Genomic DNA, 19,565 nt, shown 5'->3' on the forward strand with positions numbered 1-19,565 from the left:
ATATGTATATAGGGCCTCGTCTTCCAGAAGAAAACCTGAAGTTCCTTGCAATAAAAGGAGCGAATTCAGTTTTTGACACTGTCTGGTGTAACAATGTTATCCATTTTACAGGCAAAGAAGTACACAGTACGAAAACATACAAGCTTCATAGCAAAGCACGTTTTCATTTTTTCGGATTTAGAATTGTTACACTAACAAGCACAATTTTCTTTCTGTTCAGCAGAAACAATACGACACATTTTCGTCTGCACATTAGTTACCTAACTCTACCGATACTCCACACAGAACATTTCCCCCGTAGCACGACATTAAGAAAGCTTGCAGCGAGCCACTCCCACCTTTCCTAGCTTTCTCAATGAGGGGGGGGTGTATTTTAATTGAGACTTAATTAGTTCCTGCGCAAGTTGATTGGCGCTCAGTTTCTTAATATTAATGAAAGCGACAGGCCGAATCGTCGAAAATCAATTTGTCAGACTTTTGAAAACCATATCCAAGATTATGCTGCGTAAAAACGGTGACGATAGTCGAACAGTACATTCGTACTACGATCAGCTTGACTAAGCGGAGCGACTTCAGCGCCATTAGTTAGTACACGGCTGAGTAATGCTTTACATTATCGAGATACTTTCGAAGGTTATGCAGCCTCGCTGTCGTTCGCGTCGATTGTTATTAACGTTCATCGCAGCGAATTGTCGAAATTGACATTCTTTGCGGCTGTCGCAGTTGTCGTAAGGGAGGCCTCGCTTCCCATCCAGGCCACCGGAATCATCGGACCGCCGAAACATCGAAATCCAACCAGGCACCGAAATCATCTCTGACGATTGACGTGTTTGTTTGGGAAACCCCCTCGCCACCATGACTGCTGCATTGACGCAACGTTTTCAGCGATACGCAGACGTTAACATAACCATGCTATCACTTCACGAGCGTTACGTAGATCATTAAAATCGGCTGACAATTACGGTCTATAATTCTAGACTGTGTCCAACAATTTCCCTAATATCGCTATTTCTATTCCATAGGTTGTTGTGCGACACTTTGACTATTCGCCTGAGTTTCTTCTTCACAAGCAATTTTTTAGAAGACCTTATTTCTCTTCTCGTTTTGCAATCGCAAAGCTTTCGACCATGATAACACACAATCTGAGCCGGGGGCAGCCGATGGGGCTTTGCTCGCATTTCGTAGCATAGGCAATAGCGGTGTTTGTAGATCCATGTTGCGACCCGATGTGTGCTCGCTTGCAGAACAAAATCTGACCAACAGATTGACAGGTCGACGGCAGCTCAGTCCACAATATCTGGACAATAAGAAACACTAACGATGACTACAGCCTATTAGAAAGGTGCCGAGGCCGGCAGTGAGTTCTTGACGGTCAACCGTCCACCCCTGATGCAACCGCGTTGCCATCAAAAATGACATGACAGCTCGACAAGTGACACAAAAAATGGCAGGAATCATCGCGTGAACAGCTGGAAAAAGAACATCTGCTAGGAAACGAACAAGGCAAGCATTCGTCAGCCCATGTCTCGTGCCACGAAGTGACCAGCCGCTTTCCCCAGAATCTTTTCTCTTAGGCTATGTTTGCGGAATGACTTAGAGGAGCTAGCGTTCGCTGGTCGCTACCGTTCGATAAATGGCCAATGAAATTGTTCATACGATTCCTTGTCTTGTTGTTTTTTTTACGAAATCTTAGAATAGAAACTTCCTCTTTAATGCTAAGACCTTCTGTCGTCGCTGTTGCAACAAGCATGCTGTCATTACGGAAGTTTTTATTACAAAGTTCAGAGCCGATACATGAGATTGATAGATTGTTATAGATATTTGTCTTCATTGCGTTGAATCATTTGGTAAAAAGGGTAAACAAAAGTTTGATCCAGGCGCATCATACTCGTACGATTTGCTTTGACGCATAACGATCCGCTTTATATCGGCGACAACGTCAACATACTAGCTCACTATGGGATATATATGTTCCGTTTGTTTTTGGATCTCATATATCGATATAGTTATCAAAAAGATATGTTACAAGATGCTAAACGTCTTTTATAATGATACTATTATTGTTATCGATAATTAGTCCTGAATCATAGGAGAACGACCGAATGAAGACAATAGCTCAGTATTGGTTGCTACGATTATAGCACCAAACATATCGCATTGCCAGTTATAATCCTGCGAGTCTGCTAGCCCAGCTAGCTCAGTAAAGGGCTAAAACTGATACAGTTTTATACACATAAAATTCTCGTCTACATGCACACTTATAGTACCCAAACCCAAAACAGAATTATTATATAGCAGCGATACTTATATAGAATAACGCTTTACGTTAGAGAGCGTCTCAGACTATTCCGCAATAGGATTGTCAAGGTAGCGGAAACACAGACGGTATATGTACCATCAACGTATATGTGTAATATAAAGGCTACTATTGTTGGCTACCAGCTCCGTAGGTTTTATAATACGGATATTGTATAAGGGTCGTGTCATTGAGAGTAAAATGAGCTAGTCAAGCCGACGATATAGAGTAGGTACTAACGCTGGTGGCAGAAGAAACACAACGAATGCACAAAGAAAACAATAAACTAGGAAAGGCCAGCTACAAGTGAAGCATGATGCCGAAAGAGTTGCAGGCCAGCATAGAAGCTCGAAGACAACATTTTCCACTCCTGACACAAAAAGAGCCAAACAAGGTCGTTTGGCTCAGGACAATACGAACGATTCATTGCTTTGCTGACATTCTTGGGTCATAGCGCTGATTTATTCCCTCTCCATGAAGTCCTGCATACTTCAACTAGAACTAAAGTTTGCCTAGGCTATACACAGGTACGCTTTTCGTTTGTATCTGCATGGTTTAAGGCGCGCTGAGGACGGCTAGGCAAAGCTACTAGAGATTATCTTTTAGGTCGCCTATGGGAATGTTGAAAAATTAACAGAAATATGTATAAGAATCAAATGAATACGGACACGAAAACGATTATATGAATCTTGGTAATGTTATTATCATATGTCGATATTAATGCGCTGCTTAAAATATGAGGCTGTGTTAGCAGTGCAACGATCTTTAGATTGTAATGTTTTTTTCTACTTGACAATAAGGCGTAAGAATTACAAGCTACACAGTGATATTAACACACTTTCTAAAAATATTATTTATAAGTACAAAAAAAAAAGAGTCACAATGGAAATACTGAAATGCTCACACCTTTACCCATCATCGACTCTCATAAATAGGAATTGTTCAGAACTTTCTGATCGATTTGAGGAAAAATATGTGAGAAGTCAAATATGGGCTAGTACTTCCAATGCATAATGCTTTCGGGTCAACATAGTCTGAGTTGGGTTTCTGGGACGTTAAAATCTGATTTTATGTCAATATCCTTAATTATTAGTCAGTCTAACTTGTTGCAATCTTACGCATCATTTTCAATTTCCAATAGATTTTATAAGATGGTGATAACATAGATATAAGAAGAGAAAATATGACAGTCAGTACAGGATACAGGACGAGGATTTCTCCGGATATTTTTTAACTTGATTTCATATGAGAGCTCTTCAGCTTAGACATCACAAGCGATGACCACTTTAGCTAAATACCGATTTTGCCGTTTTGTCTACGAATAGGTGTTATATTCTTGTGTGAAGAAAGTCTACAAAGATGAGAAAGTAGTAGGAAATAAATCTTCAGATGTTTCGCGTCATATCTGGAGTAAGCTGTATCGTACCTTGATGATGCCTTTGAATGGAATGAACATGGTGATGGGTGAGTTGAGATGTGTTATATTCGCAACAGGTGCTAAAGCTACAAAAAGCTTCACCTACGACAAACAGAACCGTACAGATTTATGTCAGTCTTATGACAGAATTCTTCATCAATTTCTGCACGAACTAACCAAAAAAAAAAAACCATGTATATAGATTACGATCCTAAAGAGATAAACATCATCTACACCTGAATATATATATATATATATGTTAGAGGTCGTATGTAAATGGAGTATGGAACTTTTCTAATAAACTATGATTACTGCAAATTAAAAAATGATATCCACATAATGATAATACGACTCTGGTGAAGGCTAGTAATAACGTTGTAATGAGGTTTCTTCTTTCATTAAAAGAGAGACGCAAAAAACGCGTTCTAATAAACGTTGAATTATAGACTGGCTCAACTACTTCTATTAAATAAACGTAAACAGGCTTACTTCCACAAATACTTATAAATTATTATTTTTTTTTTTCTCTATTTTAACAGGCTAAAGAGGGCCATAAACATTCTGAGCTTTGTCTTGTGGCCAATGATTTAAGCAAATTCTAAAAGTCTAAAGAAGTTTGCGCGTCTTAAAGTGGTTTCATTGTGAAGTCAGTAACCATATAATTTTATCATAGCTATCTATATTTCATTGTAATACACCGTTATATTAGATTCGAGTTATCAGTTATTATCGGCTAGGGAACAATGTCTTCTGGCAGCTGTTGATTACGGGTCTTCGGTTATGCAGCTGGCAATACGCTTGTAGAGACTACAGACGCTTATTTTTAACATAAGACGTTAATGAAATACTGAACTGTACACCGAACTATGAACAATTATCGTGAAGGCGTACCTTCGAAGAGCGTAAGGTAAAAACCACCTTACGTTCTTCGTAACCAAAGATGTAACAAAGAAGCCAGCTTCTAGTCTAGCAACGATATCGTGCCAACACGTAAGCATAAATATCTACCAGCAATAACATGAATGCCTCGTTGGCTTGATGACTCTAGCGTGCGAGTAAATCTTGAAAAAAGATCAACGAAAATAAACCCAGACAAACCTTAGCGTTGTACTCTGGCCGTAGAGAAAGGGTGACGAAAATATCTGTTGAGCCTTGTGACCAGCCAATCAATGTTACTCGGTAAAATCCGGTGGAGCGGAGCACGAAATCAATCCCAGCAGTAACGTCAAACAGTCCAATGTCGTCGAACGAGTAGTCCCAATAGGCTGTGCTCCGCCTGTGCCGTTATGGAGGTAATTATCGATTATAGTTTACATAGAACAAAGCATGCACAGTCAGGACATATATACAATGCTACCGTAATAACTGCACGTGAAATAAAAAAATATCTATTAAAAGCAAAACGTGGATTCAAGGATTTCAATTGGGCCACACGTTTGCGTCTTTTGCCGTATTCTGGGTATACGATAACCGAGCTGCTTGTTACTTCAGCCTATTTACTTCAAGTGTGTATACCCACTGATCTCTTCTATTCATTTATCATTATAACTGTCAAGAGCTCAAGCTACGATTTAGCAAAATCTGTGGACGTGTCGATTGCTATGAGACCACTACTGGGCTTGAAGGAAACGTTATTTATAGAGAGTAAATACTCGCAAATGTTTTAGTATATGTTTATATCTATTAGCCAAACTAGGACATTCGCTAATTTACCAAAATAATCAGTTCTTTCATAGAGTTCTATGAGAACAGAAATGCTTATGGCTACCCACAAATGGAGTTCTGCGCTGGCTGACAATCTATTTTCATATTTGTACGGGGTGAATATGGTCCTGTACGAGGACGATTTTGTCGACACTTTGACGTTTAAAAAGATACTCGCAAAAGCTTGCCGAAAACCGAAACACATAGAACTCTTATATAAACCCAAGGGTCAAAATTAGCCAAAACAGATTCTTTATTCCTCCCGGCCTAGCCAATATCGACAGCCGGTGAAAAACGGGTTCCATCACCTTCTTACAAAACGCAAATGCTACGAACTCAATGAGGATTGTGTCTGCTATATGGTTCCAATAGCTACTTAATTAGACATATATTATATATACTTTTCAGTACATATTGTATATTTCAGATGTGAAACAAATGACGGAAAGGTACATGATGAATCATGTTATGTTAGATATGAAAACGCCAGAAAACTCACATATAAGCATATAACTTACAGATCATCAAGACGTACCCATGATCAGAGGCGAAGTTTTTATTTAACTAGTGTAATATTAAATAAATGGGTCGTGTTTTTTAGTAGTCGACCTTAAGCCTGCGGCATTTTTGATCGCTAGAGTGTCTGTACACTGTTTTCTTAGTAGGATGGCCTGTTTTCTTTTATTATATCTTAGTAATTTACAAGCAATGGGCAGACTTGCTATTTAAATAAGACCTGTGGCATACTTCTGATGTTTGAGGTGTCTTGAGTAGGGCGTCCCGCGTGTGTTGAGGAGCCAGACGTCGTAGCCAGCATCAGATAAAAGAAAGCCAGGGGAGTTCCACGGATAATTAAGAACCCAGTCATCCGCTGATGATATAATACCTGAGAGAGAAAGTTCGAAAAGTTTGGTCTTACGCTGTATTATAGCCATATGCTATTCTGGTACAGTGAAGCTTAGCAAAGTATTTTACGAAGACAGAATAGTCGGAGTTCTCCAAGGATGTGTAACAATAGTTAGTCTGTTAGCGTAGACAATGGAGTGGGAGACTTTCTTCGTCATTTATTATGTATTCGAAAATCGAGGCTTTACGTTACAGCCGCAGTCTGATATCCCGCATTACCAAACGAAATTTCATTACGATGCAGACACACAGTTCGCAAGATCAATTGCAATATATATATATAGGTGTGTATATATATTAGTCGGTATCTGGTTCAATCCATATGGTCATCAATTTGATTCAAGTGTATTATTTCGCCGTGAATCAAACGATTTTACATGGCAATATATACTTGTGCAGAATATAACACACGGATGTGTAAATGCGAAATTCTAACGATTTTTGCATTGATTATTATATGACACAACAATTTTCGTTGTACAAACCATGAACAAGTAGAACGGGCGGTCCAGGTCTGGTCTTGAACGCTTTGGGTATTCCTCGCGATAATGGGATCCGTACGAGACTTAACAAGTAGCCATCCTTCGTTAATACAGGATACTGTTCCACTGGATATCGAAACTTCCGGATTAAGCCGACCTGGATTTGTATTGATTTGACCAAAACGAAGGAACAAAGTAACTTCACTTCGCAGCCCCCACAAAGGAGACATCTCATACAATTATCTTCTTCTAATCATCAGACGTCGCTAAGTTATACGAATGTTAAATGGCTGTATTTCTTGTCTTTATTCGAATTTAGAAAGGCAAGCATTTTAGAGCATTCTTAGCGCTTTCATTAGGCGACGAGCAGTATTTAATTATACGGCCTTGCTCAACGCACACACATATAAACATATCTAGATAGAGATAAATTAAGCTAAGCGAAGATAGAAATGTATTAAAAAAAGAATTGCTCGCTACTATGAGCTACAATGACATGAATAAATTCCAATCTAATTACACGTTCAAATAAATAATTCTGCCTCTCTTTCTTTACGTTTTTCTAAGGTCGTGATTTTCAATACGCTCAATACGCGACTCAATACGCTCTTCCATCTAAATTATCGCTCTAGAAACTGGTAAGTTTTTTTAAGGCCCCAATGGTACTTGCGTAAAGAAATAGCCTCGAGCAGGTATTTGATTTTGACAAGAAATCAAGATCGTCACTTGATGACAGTATAGCTATTCCTGGTTTTCCTCTTATCGGTGAGCTTGAATCTTCTATTTTTATAGTAAGTCGTAGACACTTTCCGCAGTACGCTCGACAGTAGTATCAGAAATTATACTGAATAAGCACATACGAGTAAGAGTCAAGCCAAAATCTAATGTTCTGCTACATAGGTTATGACGAGATGAAAACCACCAGTTTCGTCGATGGTGGCCTTCGCTAGATTCAGCCTTCTGTTTGCAAGTGTTTTGTTATTTCGGCCACGATAGGGGCGTCTATCAATCTGTGTTCGCATACGCACTCATCTAAGTAAAAGGGCACATTCAACTGTGAGGACGTCGCTTCGTGGCCTTCGTCAATGGTGGATCGTCAGGACTGGCGCTGACGAAACGCACACAAAAATCGATTATATATAGAATGGTAAACAAGACGGAATCGACTGCAAAAAGGCAGTTGCAACAAGATGACAAAGCAAATGTATAAAACAATACAGCGAACGAAGAATTCAATAGATGGCGGAGGAGATGTAAACGAGGGAACAGTTTAAAATGCCCGCGTTGACAGAACTAGGACGTCATCGAAGCTAAATAGCAAGTATGATTTCCTACGGACGTATGTGCAGTTAGGGTATGCGCCTGGTGAAGCTGGACCAACGGCAAGTTTTCCTAGCGGATCCTTCCAAACAGCTGCATGCTATACTACTTCCTTTTCCTTTTTTACAGTGCAATAATTACAGACCTTAGGGCAAGCTATAAGATGAAGACAAGCTGTATTCATAAGATTGAATTGTTCGCAAGATGAACTTGTAGATAAGAGCCAATAATTTTATAGCAATTCTATTTTTCCCAGCAAGCACATCATTGCGTACTTCTCATAGGCAGCTCAGACGCAAGATTCACGTCACCACTTTCGATCGACGATTGAGACACTTGTTGACGCGGGCGGTCACAGCTGACAGGTGAAAACCGACAGAAAACAGCGCATGAAGCATGCGGGGGTTCTGTTGAAGTGTGTTGATCTGTGTCACGATTTGCCTTCATTGTATAGCTAGCTAGCCAGCCAGCCAGCCAGCCAGCCAAGTCGACATGCTGGTGGCATTAGAAAGCTTATCGACTGAACGATACCGATTTAGGCCAGTTTGTGGCTGTGCATTGATTCATCTAACGACTGAATAGCTGAAATGGCATGGTAACAGCCGCAGATACGAGCAGACAATATCACCTCTACTATCATTCCACGTAGCTGAGCTTTTCGATAGAGGGAAAAGAGAAGCGTCCGAAACGTGTTTTGATATCTCGTTCAAGGTCTTTAATTGTTTTTAGGAACGTCTAGAATTTTTTGGTAAACACTGGGTTACCGTATGGAGCCGGTAGCGTACAGGTAACGTTTGCATAGCGAGCTACTTGAGGTGTGATATGTTCAATTTGCGGGTAGTTACTTGTTAGTTATCTCCCATAACTAACCCATGAGTCGTATTGCTAAACTATCCGACATCTGCCGATTATAAAAAAATCTAATTTTACTACGATAGGTCGCTCGTTGCCTGCCTTCGTATAGATACGTGTAGTATCTGCGATTTACGGAGATCATAACAGCGAATTCCTACGGCCAACAGAACAAGTTCAAGCACGTAGTTCGTTCTCCGTAGTCCACGTGGGCAAAAAATTGGGCTTATTTCTGATGATGAGTTCGTCAGTTAATTCGTGGTTTTGTTTTGAATTTCAATTAATCTTTTTAGATTGAATTAGATTTAAAATTAGAACAGCAATTTTTAATAGGTTAACTCGTTAGATTATCCCAGGAAGGAGCTTCAGTGCGACGGCCGAGACCGTTTGGTATCAGTACTACGCCAAATGGTTGCAAATAATTTTTGCGCTGATTATTATTATAACAGTACCTTCAATTCAAATTAGGAAGAAAACAAACTCACATCAGAGATGAGCGTGATTAAATCTAGAACGTTTCGAATTTACCTACTTTAATGCCGTGACAGCAAAAGCTTCCCAAGTAATTGTTGTTCCGTAGATCGCGGTTCGACACTAACTGAAAAATTGTTGTTGTATCAGATGCGACATCAAGTTAATTATTACATTTAGCGTACTGCAAGTTAGACATAAACATACTGCTAAGTTGTTCATGCTATATTAGTGCAGAAAACACTATATACTAGGGGTTAGGATTTTCTCCGAACGTTTCGCGTCGGCTCTCCTCGACCTAATGTCGAATAATGTACGTGCGTCGTCTGACACAAGCGTAAGTGTAGCGCAGTAAGTACAAAACAGAATGCAAGTAGGTAGCCGACGCCATTCACTATATCGCTTCCGACTTGCTCTGTTAAGCGGAAACTTAACTCTGTCGGTGATCAGATCATCTTTTACTGCCGGTTCAACGTTAACAGAATTAGTGACCGTCGAACGAGCATGCTGTCTTAGCGATGATGGATACCCTAAGCAGATTGTTTGCGGTAGAGCCCACAATATCGTCAGCTTTTGATGTGTCCGGCACGTAACATACCCCGGCTGTCGATGTGTGGCGCACAAGACTCGAGTCTGCATGCATCGCAAATGATGCAAGTAACTTTGGAAGTAGTAACGCAAGCGACAAGAAGTTCGCCGGCCAAAGCTAGCAGCAACTGCAGCCCTATAAGTTACTTGGCATTCAGAAAAAGCTGAGCGTTCATCGAACCGATGGTTCGTCTTACTTCCCATAGATAGGACTTTCGCGAGCAAGACAATTGTTTATCACCTTTATTGCTATCGATCGCTTTCATAGCACTATGTTGTTTCTAATCTACCTGCTTTGAACAAGAAGTTGCGGTGCTCGTCGGTAGTGGTTCTTTTAAGTGTCAAAGGATCCGTGTTTTTTGTATCGGTTAGTTCGCCGGCCGCGAGCTGCGTCCAGTCTCATCTATATATGCCCAAAAGCCGAAAGAAGAAGGGAAACGTAAAAGCATCTGCTTTCATTACCCGTCATAGTAATCAATTTCTACTTTATATAATTGTCGTTCAGAAAATTATAAGTGCACAAAAGAAGCTGTAAAGACATCGTAGCCGCCGCAGCTCTCCGATAAAGAATCGACACGTTCGAAAGCTTGACTCGTTCACAGTGTTTACCTCAACGTAGTTACCGTTGTATGGGCCGAGAAAGTACCATAGCGAGCACAAGTACGCGGTCATTTTGAATGTAACTTACGAAACCGCTTGATGGTACTGCTATATGTACTGCTGCGAGCCACATTCATTTTCAAGCAAAGCGCTGGCTGTGATGTTGAATTATTTAGACAGTAGACCACTTATGAGTTACTTAACGGTGCGTATAGCGAACTGTATAACATCACGCCGTCCATAATAGCGCATCTCAAGTTCGATTACTTCGCTGTCTGTCAGTCTATCACGGACTGTCACGCGGCGTTCTATAGGCATCTGCGTTATTTGCAGAAAAAGACTAAGGCCACGCCGCACGCCCGCCCATACTGGGCCTATCCATTGACCTATTCTCGTGGATGATCTAACGACAAACGGAACAGCGACAACGAAAAGGGAACTGGGAAGAAATCGTCAGTCGCAAGGCAAAATGACGAATGGCTTTACGTGTCTACGAATGAAAAACAGTTATGTCTGTATCGTAGGGCCGAACTGAGAGCGATGACTCAAGAACACGAACCAGAGTGGCAAGCAGCTCTCACCACGGTAACGCGACGAAAAATAGACGCTTTTTAATTGTAATAGCAGCATCGCTCTAAGTTTCACGACGAGAAAATGTACACGTTAGAACAAAGCGTCATACAGCGCATTTAAAAGGTTCTAATGGTTTAGGTTTACCCCCCATCCCCTCTAGTATGAAGCATGCGACCGGCCCGCGTTAGTAACCTTTGTGGTCGGGTCGACGTAGACGCTTTGTAAATACGGCCTAAAAGAAAGCAAGCACTTTAGGACCGCTTGATTGGCTAAAGCTGTACGATAGTTTGCTAACTCGGTCACCGTCGACGTAAGTCTGAGTTTTCTACTTGCCAATGTGCCGTCATCAATGTCTCTATAACCCGTTAACGTTCGGACAGAGAATCTAATTGATTTGACCTCTACATGAGAAGTAAACAGGTCCAATTTTTGCCGATTGAGTGATACAAATTGGAATAAGTCTGACTGATTGATTCGATCAAGCTGGAAACTATAGCACATTATTTGGTTGTTGGATAAAACGAAATGGATCTACATAAAAGATGTAAAATATGTGACATATAGCGTACCGTATTAATTTTCCTTTCTTCTAAGCGCGTTCTTTTTGGCCGCGTGAAAAGTTCGCAGGTAGCTTTTGCATAAGAGACATTTCTATGTCATGCCTTTAACATATCATCGAAAAACACTGGGTGTTTAAGTTTCAATCAAATAGGAGATATCGGGGTGAAGTCAAACTCAAGTACGAGTACATTTACTTATTTTGTAAAGTCGCTGGAATTTGCTAAAATCGCAAGATCGACGCAGCTCCTAAGCTTATACCAGTAATAGATCCTAACTGGTTAGCACGAGATCGACTCGAGTGTTCTAGTTATTACCAAATAACCGAAATCAAATACCCGGTACAATATCCTTATGGCGACGGCGCTATAATGGAACCCCAGTAATTGCCGGCAGCGTCAGCATGATCTACTATCGTGTAAAGAGGAAAACGCCGTGGATTTATCGCGCCCTTGGGAAGTATCTCGTCTCAGCCAATAGCTCCGTTTAATATTGAACAAGGAGCTGTTATATAATCAAATAGGGGCGCTACAAGAAAAATAGTAAGCCAGTCACGACCGGCATAACGAGCTTGCGATGAATCGAAATATCAGAGGATAGGGGCGTTCCGATCAGACGCGTGCGGAAGCTGAATGAACTCGCTCGTAATGCCCAAGACTTTGAACGAGCTGGAAATGCAGTTTAAGTTAGAAAGATAGTAGCAGCTCGAAATAGTCATATTACCGTACTGTTAATGTTTAGCTCAGGGTCATTAGGTGTCAGCTAGACTTTCCTTTGTTGACAGACATATATAATTTTATTGTAATTTTCGAATTTAAATTCTGTTGTAGGATAAAGCTAACTAATAACGCTCCAAGAGTGTTCCGAATCTAGGCAAAAAGGTAATTATATGAAGAAATTCCTTTAGGTCCATCTTGCTGTTATTTCTAATTGGCCCCATGTAGAGTCTTGTCATATTATCTCGTGCATCTGTGTCCTAAAGTAACGATAAGCAAAAATTGTTGTTATACTAGTGATTAATCGCTTAGCATTGTATTTGCCTCTAACGGATTGATGGTATCCATCACTGGAAACGCAATGATCGGTTTAATCACTTTGCATTACGTTATACGTATCAGCCAGCATTTGGCAAGTGGAGATTACTTGATCATCAGCTAGGTTTTATGGATCCATACTTTCAATTCGATATGGTGTCAGGAAACGAAGTACGTCAAATCTTGCATTCAAAAACGAGTCGTTTTTGCCCACTAGACACGTACGTTACCAGTGTATATTTGTGACAGATTTTTCCGTGAAACATTTTTATTTACTAGCCTACATCACATGTGTGGGTAGGAGGGATTTTGATTATATTGTTGTACAATGCCATCTTCAAAGTGATTCGCAAACAAGTCCGGATTCGAAGCCGAAAATTCACTGCAAGAATGTGCTGACAGTAGATGAGGGCGTTCAACCGCGGCGGACGCTTTATGTATATTTTTCTTTTGATGTATGGCACTGCTTGACGTTACCGTTACGGTGAAAGTCACTGAAGTGGCTAAAAGCCACTAGTGTGATGGTCCGCCGATCACTTGGGCTTTACTTCCTGCTGGGTCGTCGTCCTCTTAAAGCTGATTGCATACGACCCTTCCGTAAACCTCTGTTCACCGTATATGTTACTGTACATTTATTTCTATGTTTTAGCTACTGTCAACTTTACCTTTACTCAAACTCGCCTGGCACGAGGGAAGAAGGTCTTGACTGCGTGAAAAAACGCAGAATTTTCAATTATGTTAGTGTGTGCGAAAGAGTCCTCTTGCCAGTATATTGGTTTAACGTTTACTTTTGTCAACAGCTTCAGTTACTGACAGGAGATTGCAGAATCGAGCATGAAGAAGCATCTAAATGGTTGCCGTAGCAGCTTTCATCGCTATCGATTGATGACCGAAATGTATTTTAACCGGCGTTACACATGCTTGCAATGCGTTTTGTAAAAATATTTCTTTCTAAGTAATCGGTACATTGATTGTATAGTCACACGTGCCCAGCACAAGCGAGCTTCATTCATTGGCTCTAGTCGAACGAAGAGGCAAATTACTGGTATATATTCTATAGTAGGATTGCGCGTGACGGCCATATCAGCTCCAGCCTAATAACAACAGATACATACTATCAGGTTTTTATCTTGAGATAGTATTTTTTCAAACCTTAATGGATGTGTAAAATGTGTATCTTTTACAAAGATCACATTAAAGGCCATAGGTATTGAGATGGCATAATCTAGGCAATAAACGCACTGCTGCCAATAAGTAGAAACTGATCTGCTACGAGTATCGTATGATGGGGTTATTCAATTAGATCGTCATCGAATTGTCCCGAAATGACTAAACACTTTCCGTCTCTTTACAATAATCTAAAGGAAGCAAGTTGGAAGATGTGTCTTCGTCGAATTGAAGAGAGCCCAACCAAGCCTAGGACGCTTGTTTGAATTTGGACATCCGCGTATTTCTTCATAGTTTCGAAGCAGTCCAATGTAACAATCACGGTCATTACGAGGTGAGTCATTGATCTGTTGAGGCACGATCCTCCGAGGAGTGAACAAAAGGAAAAAACTTGTATGACCCCGTGTGAGCCTCTTGATGTATGAGTCACGGAAGAAACAATTTTTTATATTTACTACCAGGTGAACCATAATCTATCGGTATGTACATGTTTAGAGTTTGTGTTTTGATAAATGTGTATATAATTATTTCCGACAATGCGTGTCCTGAACGGCCATTTTTGTCAAGATCCGTCCCGCATGTGATTTTCCCTTTCAGATTCCATGTGCCGCCGTTAACGATTGGTTCAGGTGCAGGACATGGTTATAGGTGGGGGGCGGGGGGGGGGGTAGTCGCACGAGAAAATGCTCCGCTTTGCTATGAATAAATACTATGTGCGTTGTATTATATTCATCGCCTTATGGATGACTTCGCGCCGTGTGGTTCGCCTTCCTGTTAATGTTTTGCGTCATCGATCTACGACACTGGTCTTACCGTACCTACACCGATACAAACAAAAAAACGCATTTGAGTACCCTAAGCAGAATTCGATTGATTCGCCCTCGTGAAAACGGAATTTTGATAATTCTCGACGAATCTGTTCGTGCCATCATTGCTTAGTACTGCAAAAGCTGCCAGAGCTTCTCTGGGGTCTACGTATCAAAAGATCTTCGATCAAATGGCTGCCAGCGCTGCCGATGTCGAATTGTCTTTATCTTCAGCTTTTGATTAGATTTTTTTTTTACATTTTCCACTTTTGCCGCTTGTATTGCTTTTGTTGTTCCTATATTTCGACACCATGACTCTTTCGCTACGGACGCTACAACTTTGATAAGAACAATGCTTTTTTGAAACAGGAATCCTCGTGCAGCTTTGCGATGCCACCGTAATAACGCCACTGTACCCCTTTAATATTGATACGATCACATTCATGGCCGAGTAAAATGCCACAGCCAGGTAGGAGTACGCGGAGCAAACATTCGGCATCAGCAGCAGCAGCAGAGAACTAGCGGGGTAAGAATTGTTTCGAACAATGCAAACCCCCGCAGAGATCAACTAGCCCCTGCCGCAAGTAAAGGCAGATGAAATCGGCCCAGCGTTTATGGGGTCGACCGTATCTATGAAACGTCTTCTCGACGTTGCTGTCTTTCCGTTATCGCCACTGCTGCTTCCTTTTTGGCTACGGCCGTCGGCGCCGCAGCTTTCTAACCCTCATCCTGTGGCACCGACGTATCAATTAATCATGTTCGCTCAATAATAAATAGTCCAACAAGACGGCCATCGCCGCCGGATTAGACGTTTACGATTTCATCCTGTCACTTTGTCGTTCATTCTCGTAGAATGAACTCATCCTGCGCAAGACAAGCAAGGGACAGAGAGCGCCTGTGCGGGTGTGGAAAATAATAAACGAGTGGGTTTGTGGTGACGCACAGGCAAAACGAAGGCCGTGTAGTAAGGTAACGGTAATTACAGCGCGAACGTTATGGCGCACCGACTGGAGAGAAAAGCACCGCGAACTGTTTGATGCAGTTCAGCTTCTGCTATTGCTGTTGTGATGGCTGCAATATAATCAAAATGAAATACGTGCGTGAACGTATTTGATACAAACCGTTGTTCTTTTACCTTCATTTTCCAGAGAAAAGGGAATAATAATGGCAGAGGATGAAGTCGCGGCCCCAGTAGAGAAATATCTGCCGCAGATGATTTCTTTCGCCTTAATTTATAAAGCGATAACGATCGATTGTGTGCAGATATAATTGGATAATATCCTTTAACTAGATAGCAAACGACGGATATTGGGCAACAGTTGTACGTAGTACCAAACGTGATCTCATTAACGATACTAATAGTCACAATAAAGTGATTCGTAGCAGTAAGGACAGTAGAGGTACATTGATGACAAAACATGCCCTAAGTGTTGCGTGTGAATAAACCTACCGCTGTATTGCGTAATGTCTATAAACGCCCTCCAAAGCCTAACTCAAGTGGTCAGTGTGTCACTATGATCAAGATGGCGAGGCCCATCCCAGGCTGAGACCTAAACTACATCGTACGGTATTCTTTAGGGGCTAGGAAAACTGTAAGGGCATCCATTTCTGATGTACACATTTCGAAGTGTACTAAATGGCAGTACAGGTGCCTTCATGTTTTAGATATTGCGCCACGCAGGCGACCGCTTCGAGAGTTCCCCACAAGTAATGGAAGTTTTCTTTGTTAAATATAAGCGTTCAGTTGTAAAAAACTAGTCCCTACGAATTTGTCCCATGAACGAAGCTGTTATGGTTTGGGTGCCTCGCGGCAAATTTCTCGTTTAACACATTCAACGTTCCGAATGCGCAATGGCCAATGGCACCGTTCTGTTGTCCAGGTTAAACAGATTAGTTAGGACTACAGAAGGTTTTTTACCTGAAGGGCTACTATCACCCAAGTCAAAGAGCGATTTAATGAAACGCTGCTCGTGAATGACGTGTGCGTTCCTGCATCGCGCCTAGAGAGCCTGAACAAATACGTACATAGGTGTTTTAAACCTCCGCTCCGTTAAAATACCGCTCAGATATCGGTCCTAGAAAATGCAGAGTATCTTCCATACCGCCAAGTTCGTGGTTCTATGTATACGTGCGCAATAGCGTTTAGTGACAGAGGAAATCGTTTCGTAAAGAAAGTAAGGCAGCTTCAATCACCCGATTCAATATCATGACACACACCATTCTCTGACTCTGGTTTTTGTGAATAGTTTTCACTGACCCCTTGGTTACGAGGCAATCATTCGCATCAGGTTGATATATCAAAAAACGATTATCATTCATAGGAATAACAGCGCCCTACAAGGCTGGCTCCTCTCGTCCGGATATCAATTTCGTCAAAGCATGATAGATAATCACGTAACATAGTTCCCTGGTTTGCATCTGAATCTGGCAATAGATTATCTTACGGTTTCCAGCACGTTATGGGGCAAGTAACTGTTATGCAATCAACCATAGTAAGCGTACCGAAGGCAAATACAGATTCAAATTATTAGTTAGATATGAGCGAGATACACACGTATCTAATTTAACAGTTATCATGATTTAATCTTGCAAGCCAAGTCTTTGCTCGGAACTATAAATTTTTCTTTGTTTTTCAAAGTACAGAGTATAGTCATCAGTATAACAGCTTCTGCACTTACAAGCCGGTGATTCATCCTCGCGTCGATCAAGTTCGCGCCCTCTACGTGACCACCTCAGCAAGCATTCATTCTATGCTATCTTGGACACATAAAAGGATCGCAGAAGGCAAGCGATTAGCGGCTAGACGGGAAGGAATCCCAGCTAACATCCGTCGTTAGCATTGTTTAGAGCAATGTTTCACAGCAGGGACCTAAACATGCAGCAGGCGATTGTGTCCACACAGGGTTACTCTGGCTGTAGAAAGCATCCCATAGACTGCGCTTTCGAGCACGGCAGAACTAGAGGGGAAAAAAAAACTATACATTATTATCTAACAGATAAGGCGGAGAGAATTAAGCCGAAAAATCTGTTTCAGTGCAGGACCAAAGGCGATATTGCTTTAAGGCATCCAACGATGATTTTCCCGACCGTTTGATTGTGACGAATATTGACAGCTCTGCGCTGAACAGTCGCAAAAACAAGAGCGAAATAATGTAGAAATAAGAGTTGTATCATCGGGCGCAATCTCACTTCAGCTCCACCTTTGTCAGAACCATTTTGACAATAAGCTTATTCGGGTAACACACTCTTACCGTATATTCCATGTGCCTTCGTTTTCGTTTTCCGCTAGATTTGCACATTGCTAGAACGATTTGTTTTCGCCCTCGTTGGCGACCCACACGTTTCTGGACCCACGCAGACAGCAGTAAAATGAGCACCGAATTGTACCAGAGCAAAAACGTTATGCAGCTGGCGCCGACGATCGTCACTGGAAGCAACTATAGCCACAGCATTCGATAGACTGCGCAGAGGGCAACTGTTGTTATACAGCGTCTGGGAAGGTTCCGATTACCTCCTCAGGGTAACAGTAACCCCGAGAGATCGACCTATTGCAATGCGGAATCTGTATAAAGCGGAAGTCCGTATACGGCATTAGTCTGGTTCGAAACCCAATTATGAAAAAACGAACTGTTCACTTTGTAGTATAGAAGCAGGTGACCATTTTGAGACAATCGTTGTTTAATTCGTGTGATTGAGGCAGTGATCTACTATGGACGATAAAAAACAGTCGTTGCTTCAGGAGGGCTAAAGCACAGTACAGCAGACTAAAAATAATGAACTCGGCAGATGCAATATCCCACGTTTACAAATGGACCTAAATAATTTAAAGGAAAAGGGGTTACAACGTAAAAGCAGGTAAGAGGTTGGTCGCATGTTAGCACGTGGCACTCACTTTGTCTGATTTTGCAGTATTTGGGCCCAACAAACCAGATATAGCCTTTAAAGTTGATTTTTTAGTCTTAAAAAATCTCAGCTTTGTTCAGACGTCTTGATACGAATTAATAGGTTCTTAGTACATTTGCCCCATTCATTCGGCAATAGACATAATAAAAATTTAATGAATATGCTGTGCTAATATGCAGATTTGCTTAGGACAAATGCGAGCCGCTTAGTAAAGATCGACTTAAAATTTCAAGGTGGCCAAATTTGCACAGTAAGTTACATAGGCCCACAAGTTAATCACTTGTTGTGATAAAAAGCCAGTGATCGATTATCGCTCAGAGCCTACCATCGGCAAACGCTACATCATATGTATGATGAAGTAAATGATGCATATTCGTTCTAAGGTATCTCATCAGTAGACCGTTCGATGGCCAGAAAGCTTTTTTTTCCACTGTGCAATGAAACTTTAAGTTACTACTACTATTGACAAACGAGCAAACTGTACAGCTTTTTTTTGCATAATTGGTCAAGTATAGTAAACCTGATATAAATTTTTATATGGGCTTCTGCCCATTATTGATTTATTTCACTTATTCAACCTCGTTGCATCAAACATAATGATTTGCACTTTTATAGAACTTCATTAAGTGCAACAATACAATGTACGACTATCCTATTATGGGGCCTTCAGAGAGGCAAGCCCAACAAATAACTGTATTTATGCGTGAAAAATTTGTTAGATTTTTTAAACAGCTTTATCTGTGCCTGGCGCTGTACAGGTACAATGCTGACGGAGAGCAAAACCCTGATATTGAACTAATGAAAAACAGACCAGCTAATTCAATGAACCGTACTACTTACGCCAATGCTTATAGATGCACAAAAAATCCAAAGTTTTCGGAACATTGG

General features: G+C 41.1%; 1 protein-coding gene across 1 annotated transcript in view; it reads right to left on the minus strand.

Moving 5' to 3' along the window:
* Positions 1-7,106, minus strand: part of LOC111270337 (uncharacterized) — a 14,625-nt gene extending 7,519 nt beyond the window's left edge. The window contains exons 1-4 of the mRNA XM_086972447.1: positions 6,809-7,106; positions 6,165-6,303; positions 4,812-4,983; positions 3,723-3,815 (exon numbers count right to left, since the gene is read on the minus strand). Coding sequence (XP_086828573.1) covers positions 3,723-3,815; positions 4,812-4,983; positions 6,165-6,303; positions 6,809-7,040 — 636 coding nt within the window. The 5' untranslated portion in view covers positions 7,041-7,106. The remainder of the gene's footprint in view (positions 1-3,722; positions 3,816-4,811; positions 4,984-6,164; positions 6,304-6,808) is intronic.
* Positions 7,107-19,565: the final 12,459 nt, after the last annotated feature.

This window comes from Varroa jacobsoni, unplaced genomic scaffold (genome assembly GCF_002532875.2).
Source record: "Varroa jacobsoni isolate VJ856 unplaced genomic scaffold, vjacob_1.0 scaffold_1463, whole genome shotgun sequence".
NCBI lineage: Eukaryota > Metazoa > Arthropoda > Arachnida > Mesostigmata > Varroidae > Varroa > Varroa jacobsoni.